This window comes from Psittacula echo, assembly GCF_963264785.1.
Source record: "Psittacula echo genome assembly, chromosome: 11".
NCBI lineage: Eukaryota > Metazoa > Chordata > Aves > Psittaciformes > Psittacidae > Psittacula > Psittacula echo.
In genome coordinates, this window is record NC_137746.1 from 16,357,904 (window position 1) to 16,380,635 (window position 22,732).

Sequence of the window (22,732 nt, forward strand, 5' to 3'; positions counted from 1 at the left end):
AGTTCAATACAGCTTTTCTGGAGGAGGCTAAAGCCATCAGCTGTAGCACTGCTGATGAATGACAGGCTGTGCAGACAGATGGGAGGCATTCTGGCTACTGCTGCCTGTCAGAGGCATCTAAAGACTTGTGCATTTCTGCTGCCAGCTGCTTGAGGCACTGCAGGCATAAACTATATATAGCAGAAGAGGGTGACATGTGAAATACACTTTGAGACCTTGCTTCTTGCTCCTTTATGTGGTTCTTTACATTTTAAATCAAACAGACTAGAGTTAAAGATACTATGGAGAGTTATCCAGTAATAAACAGGGATTTCAATTCAAATCTCACTTACCTAAAACATCCTCAAAGGGCACAGACGATCCATGCCACCTCCCACCTTTAAAAATTCACTATTGCCAGTTCCATTTTCTATGAAGTGGACTCCCAACCCAGGTCACTCTCAACAGACGATGGTCAATGTTCTCAAGATGCAGCAGATGCCATGGAAGATACAGAACTGAGACATGCTGTTAATTATTTTTCTTAGGTCATGCCTCTTCCTTAGCCTTCCTAGTCGCCCTGTGTACACAAAAGGGACATGGTGCGATGCTGCAAAAGCCCCTTTGTGGAATTTCATTGGGTAGAAAACAACATCTTTTCACATTTCATGGTGAAGAGAGTAACTTCACAGCTAAACCCCACAACCGAAATATAAGTGGGCAGCAGCAAAGGCTGCTAATACATGCAATATGATTAGCTATCTTAATTAAAACACTTAAGCATTGAGTCCGTATTCATTGACAAGGCAAGTCTGGAAACTATAGTCAAATTTTATAAAAGCTAGGGTCACCAGAAAGGCTTCAGCAATTTATTATTTCTTTTATAGATGCAATGAAGTGGAACAAATTGTTTTTAAACACAGTATTACTTTTAAGTGTTTTTAACCACAAGCTTCCAGGAATTTGGCAAAGTCATGAACTTAACCTGACCAGTCAGTCTGAGCTCAAAGAAATTCAAACTGCAAAAGTGATACTGTGGTTTGAATCAATGCAACTGGCAATAACTGCTATTACAAACACACTGGTTCCATGAGAAAATGTGTTCTCCTCTTCTCTTGTGAGTGGGGAACTTCAATCTCTACTGTCTGTTTGGCTCTTTCAAGTTTGTACCTAATCCTGAATCCTCAAAACTAAGAGCTTGAAAAGTTAGTTATTCAAAAATAGATTCATTTTGAACAAGCCATCTTAGTGCTGCACATGGTGTTATTCCATTAAGAAATATGATATAAATTGGGATAAACAGGTAACAATAGTAGTTAGATGCAACGATAGTTTTGCTTGTTCTAGTGATCCATGTCAGAAGCAGCACACAATCAGACATCCAAATGTCTAGGTCAAGTGGAACTTTTAAATGACCACTAGATAAGATGCCTCAGTGGTGTAAAACACCTCAACGAGAGATCACTTCTCCATAATTTTAGTGTCTCTGATTCTGTAGACATAGATAGTTTGATACAGGCAATTTCATGCACTCGTGCATAAACATCACATGCTTTCTAGGTGACTGCAACTCTGAGTCAGCCTAACAATTTAATTCTTGCAAACCATTTTCTTATCGCAACCTTTTTCTTTCACAGACAACAGAAGTCATTAAATGCTGAGAATCAACTGGGAGGAACACAGGAAAAACTGCCTATGGGTTACCACCTAACTGCAAGAAACACTAAATGAAAGCAACAAAAAAGTAGATATTACCCTGAACTCACAACTGAATCTCCATGGACGTATCTGACTGTGAGACCACGGACCTTAGACTGCAGTCTGATATTAGTATGGAAGAAAACAGATTAAATATTCAACATCTCATCCAGGCAGTCTTGAAGTAAATAGCAGAATGAAATACATAAGGAGAATCATCACCATTAACAAAACCAGGTTTTGATGCCACTCAAAATTGCTATATAGGATTTTTTCAGGCCACACCTGCATGCTCAGGACTGACCTACAAATTGCAGAGACCACATGTAACGAATACAAAAGGCAAATAAACTTCCCAAAGCTGTGGTACTGGAATCATCATTGACAGCCTGACATATCAATATTTCAGGAAGAATAAATGACTTTCATATCCAGGGTTTTAGGTTTTGTTTTGTTTTGTTTGTTTGTGTGATGTCTTTCCTCATCTTTCATTACCCGCTGCTTTGGGAAGATGCTATACTTAACACCTGAAGCTGCTTAAAATATTTGGAAATATTCTAATGAAGTCTTTTGAGAGATCACCTAATACAACTTTAAAACAAATTTTACTATTATTATAAGTATTTTCTCTTCATCCCTTGCCAGAGGAAAACTATAAATCTTGTCTCAGCTGAATGAACACCATTTATCATATTCATTTTCTTGTCAATACAATTATGAAAAGCCTTTGGCCTTTTTCCAAGGAGCCTGATTTGCTAGAGAAACTCAATTAGTATAAGCAAGCCTGCTACAAAACAGCCCTATTTGGCAATCTAGCGCAGCCTCAGCATACCTGACGATTCACCTCTAAACCATGAGCCTAATAACTCAGTCATAATGGTAAAATACAAGACCCAATGGCATCCCCCGTGCCTCTCCCCCTTTCCCTGGACCAAAAGGACTTCAAAGAAATTATTTTTGCTCATTTTTGCCATCTACTGGACAAAACTTACATCCTAAACAGCACCATGAGGAAAAAAATCATCTCTCAGGTGAGAGATTACTGAGTGCTGTTTGCTTTGTTAGGGATAGGGCTTAGACCCAAAATACTTCCTGCAATCAGTTGAAAAGTTTATCAATGCATTCTTCTACCAATGATTTACAAGTGACTATTTCTGTTAAGTCTTCAGCACAGAATAAACATCATCTTATGGTATATTAAAAGCTTAGCCTTTTATCCCTTGCCTCTTTGTATTGCTTTTTTATTGAACAAATACAAGTAAATCAAATTTATTTTGCCTCATATTCTGTATTTGCCATTTTCAATATTGAAATACTAGGGCTTCAAACATAACAGACTAAAATCTGTTTGAAAAACAGCTCTTCTTTGCTATTAAACCATCTCCTGATGAGACATTTGAAACTACAAAAATGTTAATCAAAGGACATTTAAACTTTATGTGATACAATTGGCATCTGACCTTCTCTTCTGCTCCCATTTACCTTTCTGTCTTTATACACAGTAAATAAGAGTCGCAATAATAGCAGCTTATTCTGCTGTAATGCTTTGGATCAATACCTGGATGAAGCTGGGCTCAGCCAAATGAGGTGAAATCCACTGAGCAGAAGCATGCACTTATTTTTTACAGCCAAAGGTGAGGAAGAAAAAAGATTCTGAACCTGCATAAGGGAAAAGAAGCTGAGAAGGCCACAGCTTTGAATTCCACACAAATCTGGTTTTATTATTCATATGGAATAATAAAATCCAAAAGTTGGAGGCTGGTTTTCTTTATTTGAAATAAACTTAATTCGTAAACTGGAAAGAATAAATTCATTACTAAAAAAATCAGGAAAGGATCCTGAGGATTACATAGCCTTGTATTAAAAAACCCACCTCCATGGATGAATCCATTTCTTTCAAATGTAGAGGAGGTGAGTGTCATCCCTCCTCCTACAACTGGGGATTTGCACAGGAGCAGAGGATGATACTCATGCTGCACTAGCAGAAACAAAGTAGAAAGAATCTGAAATGGAAGAAGCACAGCTCTGCTTTTACACATCTTCCTGAGTTCATGATTGAGTTTTAGGGTAACACAAGCACAAACAGTACTAACGAAGTTAAATGTACCCAATGGTGCCCACTAGAAAATGAGATGTTAATTCATAGTCTGTCTTCAGTAGTTTTGGGGGTTTGTGCTTGTTTCAATTTTTTTTCCCTTTTCCCTTTTTTTTTCCCCAGTCCTCAAAAACAGAAATTAAGGGATGCTTTCCACTGATTTTAAAAGAAATAAAGATTACACTGCTTTATGTTTTAGACTTACTTTCTGCAAGCTGAGTCTGCACATAGACAAAATCAGTGCAGACTTGCGAAGGTCTTAAATAAGGCATATCTGAATGGTCATCAGAATCCTACCCCCACCACACAAGGATGTCTGTCAGATCATACCAGGCTCTGCTGGCATAAGTCTTTCAGTCCTTAAAGGCTAATTTCCTAGTTGCAATTCTATATTGATGCATTCCTTTTTCTTAACCTGGAAGATTATTAGTGAGCAGTAGGGTTTTTACTTTACTTCAAGTAAAAATGTTTTTCAAAGCTTGATTTCTAGTCAAGGTCGAGCACGTAATTGTGCGTGAATGGCATTTTTTATGTCCATAAAATAAACAAACACATAATTACCTTCCATAGCTTTGTGAGATCTAAATTATAAAGCAAGAATTTTCACAGTTACTTCACTATGTATTTCAGCAGTTTGTTACTAACATGACTGTGTGCCTGAAGAGAGAATTACAGCTACTGTATTTATAAAAATACAAACCATTTCTCTATAGTATTAGGAAATTCCCAGGAGCATTATTGTATTTGTTGGCATAAAAATGTATATATAATATTTAAAGCAGATAGAGTTCCATTATAATTCCTTACTGGAGAAAACTACAGTCTAAAGGTTTTGATTTTGTTTTCACATGTCCATTTTCTTCTGGATCAAGAAGACTGCAGGTGTTGTGGTATTAATAGAGTTGACATAAATAGAAAGTAACTGACTAAATTAAAGACATGATTCATACTAGAGAGAGGAATCTCCCCAGATAGCACTTGTGTAGTATTTTTTTAAACACTTTCGATGTTAAAGCAAATGCTGGTACATTGTGTTTGGAGTTAGACAGAGCTTTTTTTTTTATGAAAACATTAGGGATTTATGAAGGGAGAAAAAGCACTTGGATATGTTTTGTAGATTAGTAGTGTGACACAACAAAAAAGTGACCTCTCTGTGGTCCTTCCCAGTTAACTGCATGGTTGCCATTGTGCTGTAATTTTAGCTGATTACACATTAGTTCATTTAGCTTTGTTTCCTCTTCCCCACTGTGCCATACTATTAAACTAATGCAAGGGGCCTGGTATCCCTCTGTGCACAGAGCTGGTATTGTCATAGTGTAATAAGGATACATCCAGTCAAACAGCATGGTGTAGCTGGTCTTTGTGTTTAGTGCAAAGGCAATCCCTCGAAGATCCCTTGCCAGCCCGATCAACATACGCTGTCAGTGGGAAAGAGACACAGTAATTGATTTTCACGTTAGCACAGAGCAGATGGAGTAATAATCAGCCAATAATGACCACATATCTGATTTTGATTCATTAGTTTAAATGTCTCGCTCAAAACCTTTTTGTTTTAATCAAACCCACAAAGATTCTTTTATCAAGCAGGATTTCCACAAGTTTTATAGGGATAACACTAACAAAACGCTTAGGAAAAGCTTTTGATTATTCCATACCCTATCCTAATGAATAATGCAAATTAAAACATAATATATGAACACCATGTATCAAAGTTTAAAAGTGCTTCCAGTATTAATATATTTAAAGTAATAATAACAATAAAATGTTAATTTAAGCTTATAATATTTTGAGACTGACACTCATTTTCAAGCTACAATTAAGGATGCACTGAGATGCTCACTGTATTGTTATTTTAACATATCCTTTGGTTGCATTTGGTTTTTTTAAAAGTAATTTTCCAAGTTAGGTTTCCTGAAAACCTGACTTTTCTGTCCACAGACGACACAGCAAATCTCCATCTGTATTCCCATTAGTTCTGAGATGCATGTTTTTCCCCTATAGTGAATAAAGTGTGGCTTCAGAATCATCCCAGCTCAGATGCAGATAACATTTTGTGCACAGATAATAAGCCACAGGGATGTTTTCAGGATTATTAATAGACATCACTAAGAAATACTAGATAATGAAAAATATTTTAACAATACACACATACTTTTCAATGTACTTAGACATGAACATGCTTTTCTGACAACAAAGTGCTTTTAATACATTTTAAACATGGATGCAGGTGGGGTTTTTACTTTTTTTTCCATAATAAAAGACTACAGTACTGCAGTCTGGTCAAAATATAATCATGGAAATATGCGAAAACACCCCAGCAAGGAGTTCGTTAAAACCAGAGTTTTCAATAATGTACCTCTTGGTGTTAACATGAGTATTTATAGTGTTGAGAAATACAAAAGAGAAGATTAATAGATTAATTTTAATTGATCCATACAGAGCAAATTATGGCTGATGCCTTGTTAAACTGCTAAATGTAATCTTACACAAGGACTAATTTCTACTTTTCAGATACAGACCCATCAGTTCAACTGACATGGATGGCGCACACATAGATTTATCCAAGGATAAATTGAGCTCTCTACAAAACACTGGTGAGGTTCCTCAGAGTATTTTAATATTTGCATTTCCTTTCTGTTGTGCACTGAAATGGCCTGAACTTGCAAGATGCTCAGAGGTCTCCACTCTCATTAACTTTAATGGGACTCTGAAATCGCTAGAGAGGAAGTGTTCAATACTGAGAAGATGCAATATAAAATTCCAACTTTATAATCATCCGCATTTTCATACTTCGTGTGCTGTTTTGTCCACACAGAAAGTAACTCTTTAGCAGACATGGTGGCCAAAATGTAAAGAATTAAAAGAACCTGGCAGCAACTTCCTTCTGAAGGCATACAGAGATGCACTGATACTTACGAGGAAGTGGAAGTCTTCCAGATTGATTTTGGTTCCTTTGCCCATTCTAGTCAAAAAACACAAAGAGACTAGCAAGCCTACACAAAGACAAGGCTGGAGCTGAGAAAAAGGGGAGCTGCAGCCCCTGGCAAGACATGAACTTGCCTTTGTTTGAGGATGTGCTTGGGGCTGAAGAGCTCACCATCTTACTGTGGTCTCTAGAACATGGATTAGATAAAAGACAACCAGACAAACCCATATTGCTCTAACATGCTCTTCCTGTCTTTATAAAAACAGCTGGTTGTAAGAAAACATTTGTTTGCAGATATATTTAAGAAACAGTTTGGTTGTGAGATTTTAAAAGCTGTTAATGAAAGTAGATGTGCAACTTTCTTTAAACACCATGATTTGTGTGGGAAACTACACGAACTGCAATACACCAGGCAATTTCAGACACCATTTGACCTTGAATTCTAAAGAAAGGAGAACAACTACTACATAAACTTAATTTCCTGGGTTTCTAGTCTTTAAATTCAGGTATTGTTATTAAAAAGCCCATACCATTAATTACACTATTCTTAATAAATGACCTCACTCTACAAGGCACTGTAATAGTTTTGTCCTGTAAAATCCCAGCAAACTCAGTGGTTTAGGTATTATCCATTAGAATCCAACTTTATAAAATAACACTGTCTACAGCTGGCAACATCCTAACAGAATCTTGAGATAAATCCTGGTCCATTTAAGTCATTAGAAAAAATACATTTACACTCTACTAGGAGCAAAAAAAATCACCCTAGATTCCATGCTTGCTTAAGTCACATTTAGTAGAACACCCCTGTCCTAACCCTAATATCCCAAGATAGTCAAGTTCTACTCCATTATAAATTTTCATATAGCACGTGCATAGAATTTATCAATGACAAACAACATTAAACACTTGTACATCTAGTTTTTGTCTGTTGTCCTGTGGGGTTTGAAGTGTCTTGCAAACTTAACAGAGTAATTTGAAGAATACACGAGCCTACTGCTTCACTCACAGCTGAACACCAGCTATTTCTGGGGCAAAGTGACAGTTAATAACAACACCAGCAACGGCAAGACGAGTAAGATGAGAAGTGAAGAGCAGTAAATACACGAAACATAGCAAGAGGAGCTTGTCAGTGATGTGGGGTTTAGACGTGGCTTTTCTCGCTAATGAAACAATTATGTTCAGATGTTGGATTTGAAATACTCTTCCCTGAATGCCAGGGACAGCTTTACTTCAGATTAATTAAAACACAGTCATTTTAAAAAGAAATTCATTAATTTTGTTTCAAACTCCTGAAAAAAGGTTTTTTTCACTGTTTTTTTTAAAAGGAGCTGGAGATTTCAATATTCACAGAAAAACCCCTCTGACTTGCCAACACGTGCCAAGTGTGTGACTAATGCAATTTAAAACAGACGAGCCTACTCACGCCACCCACCCCCAAAACGGGGCTTGTAATGGAAAGTCTGACAGACCCTTAACTATAGTGGCACTACTGGGTGCAGCTATAATATTACCCTCATAATTCTACTATATAATAACAACAAAGGAAAAAAAAGGTGAAGGGTCATTGCGCTTTGTCTTTAGAATTAAGATGGCTGTCTTCATCCTTACAGCATACTCTTAATTCTGGAGACACATCTTAATAACCTCTAAATAGTTCCAACAAAAGAGCCGTGTCAGAGGAATGAGCAGGCCCCAAGGTGTTTCAACTGGAGTGTTTTCATCTGCCTTTATTGCTCTATCCCTCTCCAGAATTAAGGCAATAACCTGTGATAAATTATTCAGGAACTGCTACAGGGATCAAAGCAAAATCATTCTGTTAAAGTGCTGTTTGCAACATTTGGCACTTAGTGTGAAAACTTTTAATGTGTGCAAGCTGAAAATCAAGGATTTTAAATAATTTAACAGCATGGAGTTTCTACAAACCAGCTAAAGATAGCATGGTGCTACTTAACTGCTTTTTCCACCCATCCTTTTTTTCCATGCATTTCTAGCAAACCTGATGATGTCACAATTATAAACAAAGTACTACTGAGATTCCAGCTACCCAGTGGATATATTACTTAACTGGATTGGCAGGAGAAACCTGGAAATGCTGAGGAGAAAATCAGGCGCTGTTTTAATACTGGACATTTTTCCTATTAATATAAAAACGTGCAGAAGGAAGTATCGGAAAAAAAAAGGGGCACATAACTACTTAAGCCATCTTCAGTTATATTTGATCTCCCTGGAAAAACAACCTAAACATATGTTTTGTATGCAGATGTAATGATTACAAATGTATTTTCAAAAGAAAGAGCTCCCTTGTTGCAGCTGTTTTTCAATGGTGTAGCTCAGAAATATTAGAAAACTGAAAACCCAAACCCTAGCCAGTTAGAAAGTCCTAGTAAAAACCACAAATTAAATGAATTTGGCAGTCCTGGACCATTTTCATAGTGATATTTTAACAGTGTCATCTCCCTGTGGATCAGAATACTAAGCATTTTATTGAGGAACTGAACTGTTTTTGTTTTCAGTACTTGCAAAATGAAGTACCTGAAAGCGCTTTTGCATGTATTATTTATTCATTATGATAGAAAAAATAGCTTTAACCTAATAAATTATGTTTAAGAGAATTTAGAGCAAAAGTTTTGTTTATGATAAAGCAACAGATTTAGTTCTTTATCAGTAGCTTAAAGCACCAAGTTTTCTTTATACAAATTAGACAGATGGTGCTTACAGTAGAATTTACTAAAGGTCTGTCACAACAAATGCAGCCAAGCTGCATATTTAATCACTGCAGAACCTTGTCTACCTGCAGCTGCCAACTGCTAATCCAATTTCCCTGATAAATGTGGCAAGAGACACGATCAGCAATAAAGAGCATCTAACTCCATTTTCCTGCAGGGCGTCTTTTGATGAACATTTAGGACGGAAGCACGGAGTGCACTGTGTGGCCCTGGCTTGTGGCAGCTGCATGCATTTTGAAGACACAGTTCTCAGGTTACTCACTTAATTCTGCCACTATCATTATGTTGCTATTGATCTCAGTAGCTCTTGTCTACACAGCATTACTCTAGATGAAGCTGAATCAGGCAGTTATCATGCATCAAACTTGCTCAAAAGCCTGGAGATTTCCCCTTAATTACTTGTGATTTTATTTGCAAATACCGTTAAAGTGTAATCAAGCAGTCACTTTCCAGGGTCGTTAAGAACTTGCTACTTTAGGAATACATCACTGGTACTGCATTAAAGTTTCTCTACCAAGATAGTTTCAAGCAAAGCAGACAGGACAAATATTCTAATAAACCAAACCCTCACGTGAGATAAAGCCACTTTCCTACAGAAAGGGTGATGCTATTGAGTGACCTCTTTGTCCTGGTTTTCAGGGTTTTAACTTGAAAATGTAAGAGATGAATCCAAGACAGATGAACTGTGCCTGCTTTATAAATGAAAAGTTACTCAAATTAAATACATACAGCAACAACAAATGAGGAAAGTAGAATTAATTGCTGAAATAACCTTAGCTACTATTTAAAAAACAATATTTGCTTAATTCAAACGATTATTGTGAGCTGAGCATCTTCTGGTCATGTCAGCCAGGTACTGCAGGCAAATCAGTTACTAAATATTTCTACCGTATCTATCTATTTTCTTACAAAAAAGTGGATAAATATGCTGATGTAGTACTTAAGTTTCCATCGTATTTCAAACAGTGAATTAAAAACTACTCTTTGGGTTTCTTCAAAATGACCCTGTGTAGCTGAAGTGAGCACTCCAGTGCACATCGTTAACTATTTATTCCATGACAGTAGAAGGGGATCTCTAATGCAATAGTGCTCCAATATATTATCATTCCTGATGATGCAGCTTCTACCTAGCAAGTCTTTTTCTTCCCTAAAATATACTGTTGTTTTGACACAAACAGCTTGCTACACTTAAGGATTTTACTAATAAAACATAATGTTGTGTTAGATATTATGACTGTTGCCACAGCTGAACTGACTTGTCAAATCAATCCTAATATGGCTCCCACAGGCACATAAAAACCTTATTTAGCTATCAGTTATCCTAATCACTTTGTTCAGTTTAAGGGTGCAATACTTCAAGACCAGTTCCTATTTATACATATATGCCCAGCCATTTAATAAAGTCTTGATTTATATAATAAATTCTTGTTTGAAAAAAATACTTCAAAGCAGCCGTGTTTATCAATTGTGTTGCAACATGTCTCCTCATACCTCCAAATAAATATATGAATATACACAAACAGGATATCTACATGGCAAAAGGCAATATTACATATGAAACAGATAAGCTATCAAAGAAGACAGATTTGTTCCTTTGATTATAAATAAGGTCAAATGGGGCCACTTGATCTGCAAAGCACTGAAAAATCTGAAGGCCTTTATAAAATCTTTGTACAGAGTTTGTTTAGGATAGTAATTAGTACCTTTTGCATCTCTGCTATCTACTTTCCTAAATATGTATATATGTATACAGGTATAAATATACATACAAGTATGCAGGTATACACATGCCAGGAGGGACAGACAGAAGAGGTGACAAGCTTGCTGCTAAATGCTTGTTCCACTATTAGTTTTTCCCATCAATAGTTTCTTTCTCTGTAATGGAAATAAACCTACCTTTGCTTCTTCTTGTACAAAATTACTGTTGAATAGCTGAGCCACACTTTCAAATGAAACTGTGAGAGGAAGCATGAAATTCTCAAACTCATCCTCATCTTCACCTGCAGTAAAAGAAACCAAAACAAAACAGCAGAAGCATCACATCACAGTCACACCGTTCTTCGAAAGGGTCAGCCTCTTAGGCTTTTATAGCAAAATCTCACTGACATCATGGGAACTTTCATATGACCTACAGGAACAAAAACCTGAGGTCTGACATATTTTTACTGAGCTATAAACAAAGAAGACAAATTGTTGACTGTAAACAACTTGTACGTGGGGCTGGCGCATCTCTGCATTTCACATCTTTCTCCTTTTCCTATTTCTGTTCCCTCTGTTAATCTGACAACATTTGTTCCGTGCCCTAGAAGAACAGTCACATAAAGTCATGACTTAACAGTTAGAAAATGTTGAATTTTAAACTGCAATAATAAATCAGACCCTTTCACATGCGTGTTTTGGAGTATGATGTTTAAATCATCATCTTTTATGATCGTATGTTATTTTTTCTAACTCCTACCTCAATACACAGAATGAAGCTGCTGTGGAAACAAAACTGGACTGTGCTGGGGTTATTTGTGTGACACTATTGACTCCTTTGTTTCAGAGGGCATGAATTTAAAGTAAAAGAAACAAGATGTTGTGGGTAGGGAAAAAGAGATTGTCTTGGTTTGACAGCTGAATGATTAACTAGAAGTCTGGGTTATTTGTTTTGTCATGATGCTGAACAAGTAACTATAAACAACATTTTAGAAATGGGAATTTACATGAGGATTGGTACTCATGCCACTTATCTTTAGGCCCTTAATGAGGGTAGTTTGCCCCTCACACTGCAGATTCCCCTCGGGAGTAATTCAGAGTAGGAATTTAATTTATGTTCTTTAAAGAGCTCTTTGCTATAGGGCTTCTCTCCCTTCCCTCTTCATAGGCAAAGTCTGGCAAACTAAGTTGTGATTGAAGTTAGAAGGAGTCTCGTGTGTGTCAAATTGGTTGTGCAAAGTTAGTGCGAGCTTTACAGTTCAGCTTCTACACTTCATATACCCATCTGTAAAATGGGCCCAATTCCAACCCCTTACTTCTAGGGATACTGCAAAGAGTAAATCACTCACCCCAGAACAACAGTAAGAACGACACAAAAGGCCAAGAAGAAAGAAAGCCAGGAAGTAAAACCAGTCACAGCAGGAAGCAAAACATGGACTAATACAGAAATCCAAATGGAAAAAAATGACAGAAAAACCCCTAAAAATCAAAATACTCAGCAGCTTCTCATTAAGCTGTCACATCTGAACTGAAAGAGGTAAATATCCTCTGAGAGAAATAACTGTGATCCTGCAATTAAACCTGTCTCATAACAATGTAAATACTTACGAGGAGAGGAAAGTTACAGAAGCAATCCCAATTCTGGCATTTCCTCAGCTCTCAATACTTGGCTTTGTGGCCTGAACTGCTTCCTCTTAACATAGGGCTTTTGTGGCCAGTTTGCCAGATATTATTTAGAAAGCAAAAGGAAATAGTTTTCAATCACTTCCCGCTGCTGCGTTGGTCAGTCAGTTACAGAGCCTTCAAGCTGCAACATATGCTCACTTTCTTAACCTAGCAAAGTAACCGACCAAACTTGTGACCTGCCTCCTGCACCTGCAGCAGGACCGAAGAGGATGAGATGTTTTGCGCTAGGTTTCAAAGGTACTGCTGGCAGCAACAGGATCTGGTGACTTTGGGAAAATCCAACCCTGTTCATCTTTGCCTGTCTCCTCTGCACCTCCTCTCTGCTTCCTTCAACCAGAGTCAGTCTTTTTATTTGTCATCTCTGGACCTTTGTCTTCTCTTCTGATTACTCACAGTAACCACAGACTATTCATCCGGGTTTTTGTTTCTCCTTTCACCAACTCCAGCTCCTCAGGCAGCTCCAATATGGTATTAGTTTTCTGTGCTCCCAGTATCTTTGCCCAACCAGCATCAGCCTTCTCTTACCCTTCCAGAAGCTAAACTAAATAGTCATCTGGATACTGCTCTGTGAAGCAGCAGGGCTCAGTTGCCATTGATAGAGAAGGAAAAACCTAAATTACCACAAAATAGTGAGAGTAATACTTCATCTCATCTTGCGCATGTGCGGCAGGGGCTAGGAACGCCAACGGCGCTGTGCTGCTGTCGGGCTGCGCTCGTGAGGTCAAGCTGGGCACAGAGCTCGGGCTGCCCCGGCACGATGGAGCAGGTGGGGAAGCGGTTGGCGGCTCGGCTGGATGCCATCCTCTGGCACCTCTCCCCGCGGGTGGGAGCACCCGCTGCTCCTACAAACGTTCCTACTTCAGCCCAAGTGAGTGCAGTTACTGAACCTGGGAGGTTTTGCTATACGCTGGACAATGATGTCCTCACCACAGAGCAGAGGCAGTTCTATGAAGACAATGGGTATCTGCTCATTAAGAAGCTCGTTTCTGATGAAGACATTGAGCGCTTCAGGAAGGAGTTTATGAGGATTTGTAGAAGGGAGGTGAATCCACCAGGAGCCATGATTATGAAAGATGAGTCCTTGAGATCCCAGTTTGGTCAGTCTGAAAAAGTGGTTAATAAAGTGCAGGACTTCCAGGAAGATGAAGAGTTGTTCAGATACTGTACTCTGCCAGAGGTCCTCAAATACGTTGAGTGCTTCACAGGACCAAACATCATGGCAATGCACACCATGCTGATAAATAAACTTCCAGATTCTGATAAACAGACTTTTCTCCACCCCATGCATCAGGACTTGCACTACTTCCCCTTCCGGCCTGCGGCACGCATTGTGTGCTCCTGGACCGCCATGGAGAGAGCTGACCAGAACAACGGCTGCCTGGTCGTGCAGCCAGGAACACACAAGATGCCCCTGAAGCCTCATGGCTATCCGAAGCAGGGTGCAGGCAACAAACTTTTCCATGGGCTGCTTGATGAGAATGAGAAGGTTCCCAGGGTTCCCCTTGTCATGGAGAAGGGAGACACGGTGTTCTTCCACCCCCTGCTCATCCATGGCTCCGGGATAAACAAGACAACAGGTTTCCGAAAGAGCATAAGCTGCCACTTCGCTAGCTCCGAGTGCTTTTTTTTATTCTTTTTTTTTTTTTCAACCCCAGGTTCCAGTATAGGTTGGGGAACGACCTGTTAGAGAGCAGTGTAGGGGAGAGGGACCTGGGGGTCCTAGTGGATGGCAGGATGACCATGAGCCAACACTGTGCCCTTGTGGCCAAGAAGGCCAATGGCATCCTGGGGTGTATTAGAAGGGGGGTGGTCAGTAGGTCGAGGGAGGTCCTCCTTCCCCTCTACTCTGCCCTGGTGAGACCGCATCTGGAATATTGTGTCCAGTTCTGGGCCCCTCAGTTCAAGAAGGACAGGGACCTGCTGGAGAGAGTCCAGCGCAGGGCAACTAAGACGATTAAGGGAGTGGAGCATCTCCCTTATGAGGAAAGGCTAAGGGAGCTGGGTCTCTATAGTTTGGAGAAGAGGAGACTGCGGGGGGACCTTATTAGTGTATATAAATATATAAAGGGGGAGTGTCATGAGGATGGAGCCAGGCTCTTCTCAGTGGCAAACAATGATAGGACAAGGGGTAATGGGTATAAACTGGAACACAAGAGGTTCCACTTACACTTGAGAAGAAACTTCTTCTCAGTGAGGGTGACAGAACACTGGAACAGGCTGCCCAGGGGGGTTGTGGAGTCTCCTTCTCTGGAGACATTCAAAACCCGCCTGGACACATTCCTATGTAACCTTATCTAGGTGTTCCTGCTCTGGCAGGGGGATTGGACTAGATGATCTTTTGAGGTCCCTTCCAATCTCTAACATACTGTGATACTGTGATACTGTGAGTGCTGCATATCATTAGAAGACTATCTCCACAAAGATGTTATGTACACACTCAAATTCAACAATTCTTGAAGGCAGAATCTCAAGCATGCTTTGTTAAAAAGTTGAGAAGACCAAAGAACTACCAGATGGTAGTTGGACCAGACCGGTCCAATATTGATTGAGACCAACACTTGGATGACAAACCAGCTACTTCTGGATATGGGTAAAGGACAATCTGATGTGCTATTTCTGTGTAGGTAGTGAAGAAAGATGCAATTAAGACTCGATATAGTATTGCCCTATTAATAAAATATTTTTTAAGTTTCAGAAAAGCAACACAAATTGCTACCTATGCATTTCTTTTGCATTCCGGTACAAGCTGCATTCACATCCATGAACAGCACAGTATTAATGAGGAAAAGAAGAAGCTACCCTAAAGAAATCTACCATGGGAAACTCCTCATTTTATACAATTCAAACTATGTATACACATCCTTATTATGTGCTTTGAAAGAAAAAAAGATGCCTCACTTGTAAGTTATATATCGTAGATCTGCACGCTGCTTACAGCAATAGCGTTTCAGACCTGCTTCACTTGGAGAGATTTGGCACTGAGCATGATTGCACATACCTGTAAGTACAGGACACTGCCAAATCATGCTGAATAGCTCCTGAAGGTATTTCTACAGCTCAGATCTACTCCTTCTGGTACTGAGAAGAAAAAGTGCTTAAAATTTATTAATCCAAGCAAAACCCTTTATTTAAACATACCTTTACTGGTGGCATTGCATGAATTTTGGTCACTATACACTTCAACAAAAGAATATTGAGTTTACTTTACAAATCTTGGACTAAGAATCTTGGACAAAATGATGCAATTCTAAATGCCAAAAAAAATATTAAAAGCACAACCTGGGCCACATAAGGAATTTAAAGTCTAATTACGTTCACATGAACTTAAAGTAATTCAACAGAAAGTGCATTCTGTAGCAAATACCACGTAATGTATCTTTGCACTTTCCTACTACAAATTAATATTGACAGTCCCTCCAACAGCACATTGTTTAAAATGTAAATACACTGAATTCAACTAATCTCCAAAAACATTTCTACATCAAACAATTACTTAAAACAACCTTCACCAATAAAAAGTCATCTTGATTTTGTTTCAATGTAAATTGTTTATCATGCACATAAAAGGATTTTGTATAAAGCTCTTAACTTGGAAAAAACCCTCAACCATCCAAAAAAATCCCACAGAAGACACCTGGTACAATGCTTTTTTATCTAAAATTGCCAGATTTCACAGTCTGAAAATGTCTTTTGATTTCCAAGGTTAGCTTACTGCTTGCACAAACCCAGGAAGGGCAGTTTGTCTACACCTTACCTTAAAATCTGGATCCTACAACACAACTTAGAGCTGTTTGTGTCTTTAGTTGTGTTTATCAGTTCAACACCAAATTTATTCCACTAGGAACCCAAAGGACAACAGCCACAAGACTGATGTACGCTTTTTCCAGATACTCTTCATCATTTGAGATCTTGGAGCTGTTAATCCAGAGGAATCACAGTGACCTCTATCAGCTTGTAGCCAGTCATAAGTCACACGCCTGCATTTTGGCTGACATATACTTACATGACCTCTGCTTTGCGGTGTAATTTTTAACACCTGTAATCTTGTTTTTACCAAATCCTTTCCTTTTATTTCCACCCTGTAGGAAAAGTTACTGAAACTGCATATGTAACCCATTTTATATTAGCAAATGTACCTATTGCTTACATTACAGAACACTGAGCCAGTACTGAAAGCAATTAAACTGCAAGTAAATGCAGGTCCAGCTCACAGTTGCCATGAAAACTCTGATAAACGTGGTTTGGTCTGGCCGCAAAGTTAACCGTTTTCAGCACTAGACAGTGCAAGCACCCATTATCAGCAAGGGGAGGAACAACTACTGTTGCCTTATGTGACTGTGTTGATCATCTCTGCACACGTTGCCTAGTTAAGTCCTTGCAGAGACTTGCCAAGCTGGTTGGGGCTTGGAGCAACCTGCTCTAATTGAAGGTGCCCCTGCCTGTGGAAGGGGGCTGGAACTGGATGATCTTTAAGGTCTCTTCCAACCCAAACCATTCTAGGATTCTATGAATAAAAAACCCCCGAACAACATTCTACTAGAAGCGGGAAGGTTCTGCCATAATTGGTATGTCACCTGGAAATGTGAAACACTCCGGCACTTAGTACTGTGAATCCTTGTAGTTAATACAAAAAGTACTTCTGTGCCAAAAAACATCTCATCTTGCTTATCTCTTCAACAGAAGGCAACAAATACAGTGTTCATGCTTAATACTGTAAATCTCAAAAGTTGCTAGGCAGTGCTTTAAACACCACCATATTTACTGTACAATTCAGCTACCGTTTGATTGGTTTAATAACCTTAAAAATTCGTGGTGCCACACAACAGAGGAAGGTGTCTCAGGGACATGGGAGAAGGATCTTACCTAACTCTACCATGAGAAGACGAGTGAGAGTAGTGTAGAACACCGTCCGGCACCGGAGGTCACTGAGGCTGGAATTATCGCTGATACCCAAGAAAGAAAAGTGCTTACTCTGTTGAAATGTAAGGATATGAAAAGTTAAGTGTGCTACAAGATTTACTACACACAACATTTTTTAACATAGCAAGGAAACTTACTGTGTGATTCTGAAGCATGAATTTCACAGCCTCTATTTTCACAAGCTTTTTCAGGAGACTGTAAGTAGGAGGTGTTAAGGAAGAATCAGCCTCGCAGCATCAGGATTACGTTACCAGGTTGTACAAACTGCCGGGAATTTTTAGTGAGGAAAAAAAAACCTTACTGAAACAATAACAAATATACATTAAAAAAACCCTTATCTGAATTTCATCCAGAAATATACATCATAGAGATATTCTTTAGAACATTAAAGACCATAATCTATTATTAATTAAAGCAATTAATTTTCATGGCATATATTCTAGTCACAAAAGAGACGAATGAACTAAATGATTTTTGTAATTAAACGGAGAGTTTCTGGTAGTAAATGTGCTGTTTTGTCCCCAGAAAGACCTGTCTCTTCAGCATGTAAAAAAACCCAGTGGTTTTGCAACTGCCTGCATTGGAGATGACTGGCCCTTGGCAATGGGACTGGCTGCAGCCCTAAGCAGCACTGAAGTAATGGCCCCAAAATTACAGAGGTGATCTTCCTGACCCATCAAAATCACATTTAATTTGTTTCTGTTACAAGAGCTAAAAATACATCTCATACATACTAACTGATGTTGAACACTTAACCAAAGTATGTTCAGATGTGTAAGAACTGAATGGGAACCTCTTAAGAACATACAAGATCTCAGAGCCAGAGCAAGGTCCAACACAAGGTAGTACAGCTGAGACCTTCGGAGCTACCTAATAATACATCTACAGGAATCCAGTGTTACAAAATGCAAAGCTAATCTAACTGACTACTGCCAAGAATGAACTGAAATGTCCCACTCCACAAACCAGCTGAGTTTAAGGCTGTGCCAGCCCAACAGTGTGGCATCAGTTCCGGCCCCATGCTCTGCACCCAGTACAGGCCCCTTGGGAAGGTCTCCTGGTCTGGTCTATGCATTGCACTAGCATACATGACCCCTGGGCTGGAGCTCCTGGCCCTGGTCCCGTGGGATAAGCTCAAGTCTGTTTACACCTGCTTATACAGAAGGGCTCCCAGTGAGATGCACACTAAATGACACAGAAGCAATGTGTTTCCTGGACTGCATGGACCTGCAGATCACGTATTCTAGCTGATTTACTAGGTGGTTACACCTGATGAAATGCAATATGTTTCTTAAAAATATTTCTTTTAAAAGCATGAGATATTGTACTAAATCAAAAGTTTGGTTTCCAAAACTATGTAATAGAAGCCCTTAAAGTTCAGGCAGTTAAGACTTGTTCCACAACTGAACTCCTTTCCTAGCTGTGTGCACTATGAACATGTCTAATAGCAAGAGCACACACCAATTCCCTGCCTCAGATAATGCAAGCATTTGGGGTGGGAGTAACAGGAAATACACTTTGTATTCCAAAGAGATCCACGCTGACATCTGTGTGAGATTTGTACAGAGGTAACCAGATGTTATTTAGCAAAACAGAAGCAAGAGAATGGCCAGAGCACTGGCCTGGAGTTTTCAACTCCTGCTTCCCCTTCTTTTGACATAAAATTCCTGCACGGCTTTCAACAAGACAGTTAAAGTTTCACCGTCTCAGTCCTGCAATGGGGATATAAAAGGCTTTTTGCCATCCAAGTATACTGACACATTTTTCAGGAATGCCATCAGAAAATTCAAACCACAGAAACATCCATAAGTCCTGAAGGCATCAAATGAAAGAAATGACTTAGGGGTTTGTACATCAGGTCTCATTAATTTAGCAAACACTGCTGATCCGTGACACTGATGAAGTTCTTTCAGAAATAAACAGTATGATCATCATGAATTATTATGGACTTTAGACTGTACAGTAGTGCCTACAGTCCTGCACAACCACTCGTAACACTTATTATTGTTACTAGTTTTTTTTGAGTGCTTGCTTGCACTCTGCCATTCCTGCACATAATTGATTGAAGAGTTCGATTATTTTTATGGGAATAAACAATTTCCCTTTTCATTGTAAATGGATTAAATTCTTTTTAAACAGGTAAAAGGGTAAGAATAGGGTTCATACCTGTTATTGGAAAATCTCCTAATCTAGTTTTAAGATGATGTTCCTCTGTCAATCTATAACATTTGACATCGCATTACATGGTTTTATATTGCAAAGCTACACGGTTGGTTTGGGTTTTTTTTCCCTGTTACAAGGGAGAGCCTTTCATAACATAAGACTAACAAAGCCGCGGAAAAGGAATTTTTGAGAGATTATAAATATTTTACCCCAAGTTATTGTACAAAATAACAACAAAACTGTACTTATTTTGCTACAAAAATATACAGTGGAAAAGTTAATTATCAGAAGAACTAAACATGCATGAGGGAGTCCTATGGCTTCCAAGACATAAAGGAATGACTAACATATTCCATTATGTAAATGAATTCAAAGATATTTCAGGACTGATCAGCTAGGAGGGACATAATGATTTATAATTCAAATAACTGAGCTTTGAAATCAAATTGGGCTAATATATTTCGAAATATGCAAACCTGGAATAATTGTGAAAGTAATGTAAACCATGACAGCAGCTCCAATCATTTGTTGCCTTTGTTGTTGATACTGTCCTATGGCTTTTTTTCTTGGTTTTGGTTCTGTTATGCGGTAAAGTTGCTGCAAATATGGTTTGCTTTTAATTCTTGATTATCCTTTAGAATAAGACTATTATACACATAAGAAAAGAAAAAGACCGATTTCAAAGACTGTGTGGAAGCTGACTGACATCCAGGAAAGTACTGAAATTAAATAAATAATTATTTTAACCTTTCAGGCTAGCCACAATTTAATCTGCATCAAGTACTGAAAATTGATCCACTGGATCCAGCATCTTAACAATACACTCTTTCTTTCAAAGCAATATATACTTAATGCCTTTAAAAAACCCCCTAATATAATGTGAAAAGGCCAAAGTTTGCAATGCCAGCAAGTAGTTATAAACTACTTCATATGTTTGAAATAAAAAGTACTTCAGTATTATTATTAAAAAAAACCCTATTGGTAGAGTTTTTAATAGGAAAAAATACATATCTTTAAAAGCCAAAATGACCAGTGAAATTGGGTTGTACATCATTTTCTGGGAAAAAGGAAAAACAGCCTCGACAGGTGTAATTTATCATTTTTCTGATTTAATACCAAAGAAATATATTAAAATAATAAAAAGAATCCTGAAATCCTCAAAATTTGTAGTGATAAATAGCCCTCCCTGTCTTTATTGCATTATGCCTACTAACAGAAATATTGCATGGTGGATTTTGCCAGACAAGGACGATTATTTTCCAATAAAAAGTTGCATATTAAATTCCAGCACAAAAGTGGGTGTCTAATACTTCTGAAATCTTTTATGGTTTGCCAGGGAACACAATTTTAAACTTAACTAATACAACATCACGGGGAAGTGAACCAGCATTAAAGCTGTCTTTGTACCACCCCACCCAGCTAAGCAGAAAAGCAACTGCTCTCAGAATTTTTGTTTGAAGCATTTCCATTAAAGAGTCATCGAACAAATTCTGGTATTTAGGGTTTTAGTTAATCTCTTTTTTGCTAAACTTTAAACATTTCACACTGATGTCTGAGGTTTATGCTGCTTTATGTTGAGATTTATGTGCTGCTTTACATCCTAACTATGCACGGGGGTCTGAAACTGCTCTTGCAGCAGTTAGCAAGTTTCTGCAAAGAAAAACAACCCCACAGTTTCATCACACTTCTACTCTTCAGGAGAACATAGGTTATTAAATATCTACTTTTCCATCCTTTTCTAGGGCCTGATGTTGTATCTATTTCATGAGCAGAAACTCATTTGCTGCAAATATAATTTGAGTAATTTGAAAACTAAAATTATCCAGACATTTCAGCCTTGGAAAGTATTATTTGCACCAGTACTTTAAAGTGACCCTCATTTTTGAGAACTACCATGGGAATACATGCTTTTGCAAGCCTCCAGAAAACAATCTGAAATGCTAGATGCCTGTTGGCTTCAGCTGATTGTTGCAGCAAGTATACATACATACATAAACAGGTAAGCAGTTGAAGTTAGGGGCACCCCATTAAATTTCTTGGTTATTTTGAAAGTGTCTCGAGCCCTACTGAAACAGTAAGTCTGTAGTATAAAAGAAGAGAGATCTCATTAGCCCCTCCATGAATATCATTAAGAACTGCCTCCCCTTCTGTTTTTGCCAAATTCCTTAGTCATGTTGCACTTTCAAGTCCTTCCCAGTCCTCCTTCTGTGATGCCATGAGAACACAAACACTTGCATATTTAGAATAGTCAGCTGCTTAATGGTATTTCAAGTAAACAAACAGAAGTACACATTGTATGATTTTCATTAAACAAAATTCACTTACGGAATGTGAAAACCCACACTCATCTTTCAACCCAAGGAAATATATTAGACTTCTTCTGATAGGATCAGAGTTCTACGGAGAAATAAAATGATAGCAATTGTGGCATTCCAGGTGCCTTCCCCTCCGCTTCTCTAACCATCTCCTCTACAAAATTACTGAAAAGTTGTTTGTATTTTAAAATAGAGAAGGATTTCAAGATTGACTGTATTATTGAGCCCTGGTGGTTTATTGTCTGTCCTGTACCTTTAAACATCGTGTCACGTAAAAACCAGCTATTACTTTTCAATCTTCTTGCTCGACTGACTGAAAATTCAAAGAGCAAGTATTCTCCAACCTGTGGTAAGCAAGCACAAGATACAAAAGGTTTGCAACAGACAGCAAGTTAGCACCATGATTTGGCCAAGACTTTCACAAAAATACCTAACCCAGATAAAATCCACGTGCAAAGTCAAAGCTGTTTTATGAGTAATAATGATGGCACTGACACAGTGAGGAACTTGGAATCAGGCAATG

General features: G+C 38.4%; 1 protein-coding gene and 1 pseudogene across 2 annotated transcripts in view; one reads left to right on the forward strand and one right to left on the reverse strand.

The window, feature by feature from the left end:
- RANBP17 (RAN binding protein 17) overlaps window positions 1-22,732 on the reverse strand; it is a gene marked incomplete at both ends in the record, with an annotated part of 158,021 nt that overhangs the window by 44,597 nt on the left and 90,692 nt on the right. Inside the window, 4 exons of the mRNA XM_080626945.1 lie at window positions 5,102-5,190; window positions 11,324-11,427; window positions 17,675-17,783; window positions 17,869-17,926. Coding sequence (XP_080483071.1) covers window positions 5,102-5,190; window positions 11,324-11,427; window positions 17,675-17,783; window positions 17,869-17,926 — 360 coding nt within the window. The remainder of the gene's footprint in view (window positions 1-5,101; window positions 5,191-11,323; window positions 11,428-17,674; window positions 17,784-17,868; window positions 17,927-22,732) is intronic.
- On the forward strand, window positions 13,569-14,709 carry LOC308226111 (phytanoyl-CoA dioxygenase, peroxisomal pseudogene; annotated as a pseudogene). Its single transcript has one exon. The product of its transcript is annotated as a phytanoyl-CoA dioxygenase, peroxisomal pseudogene (transcript).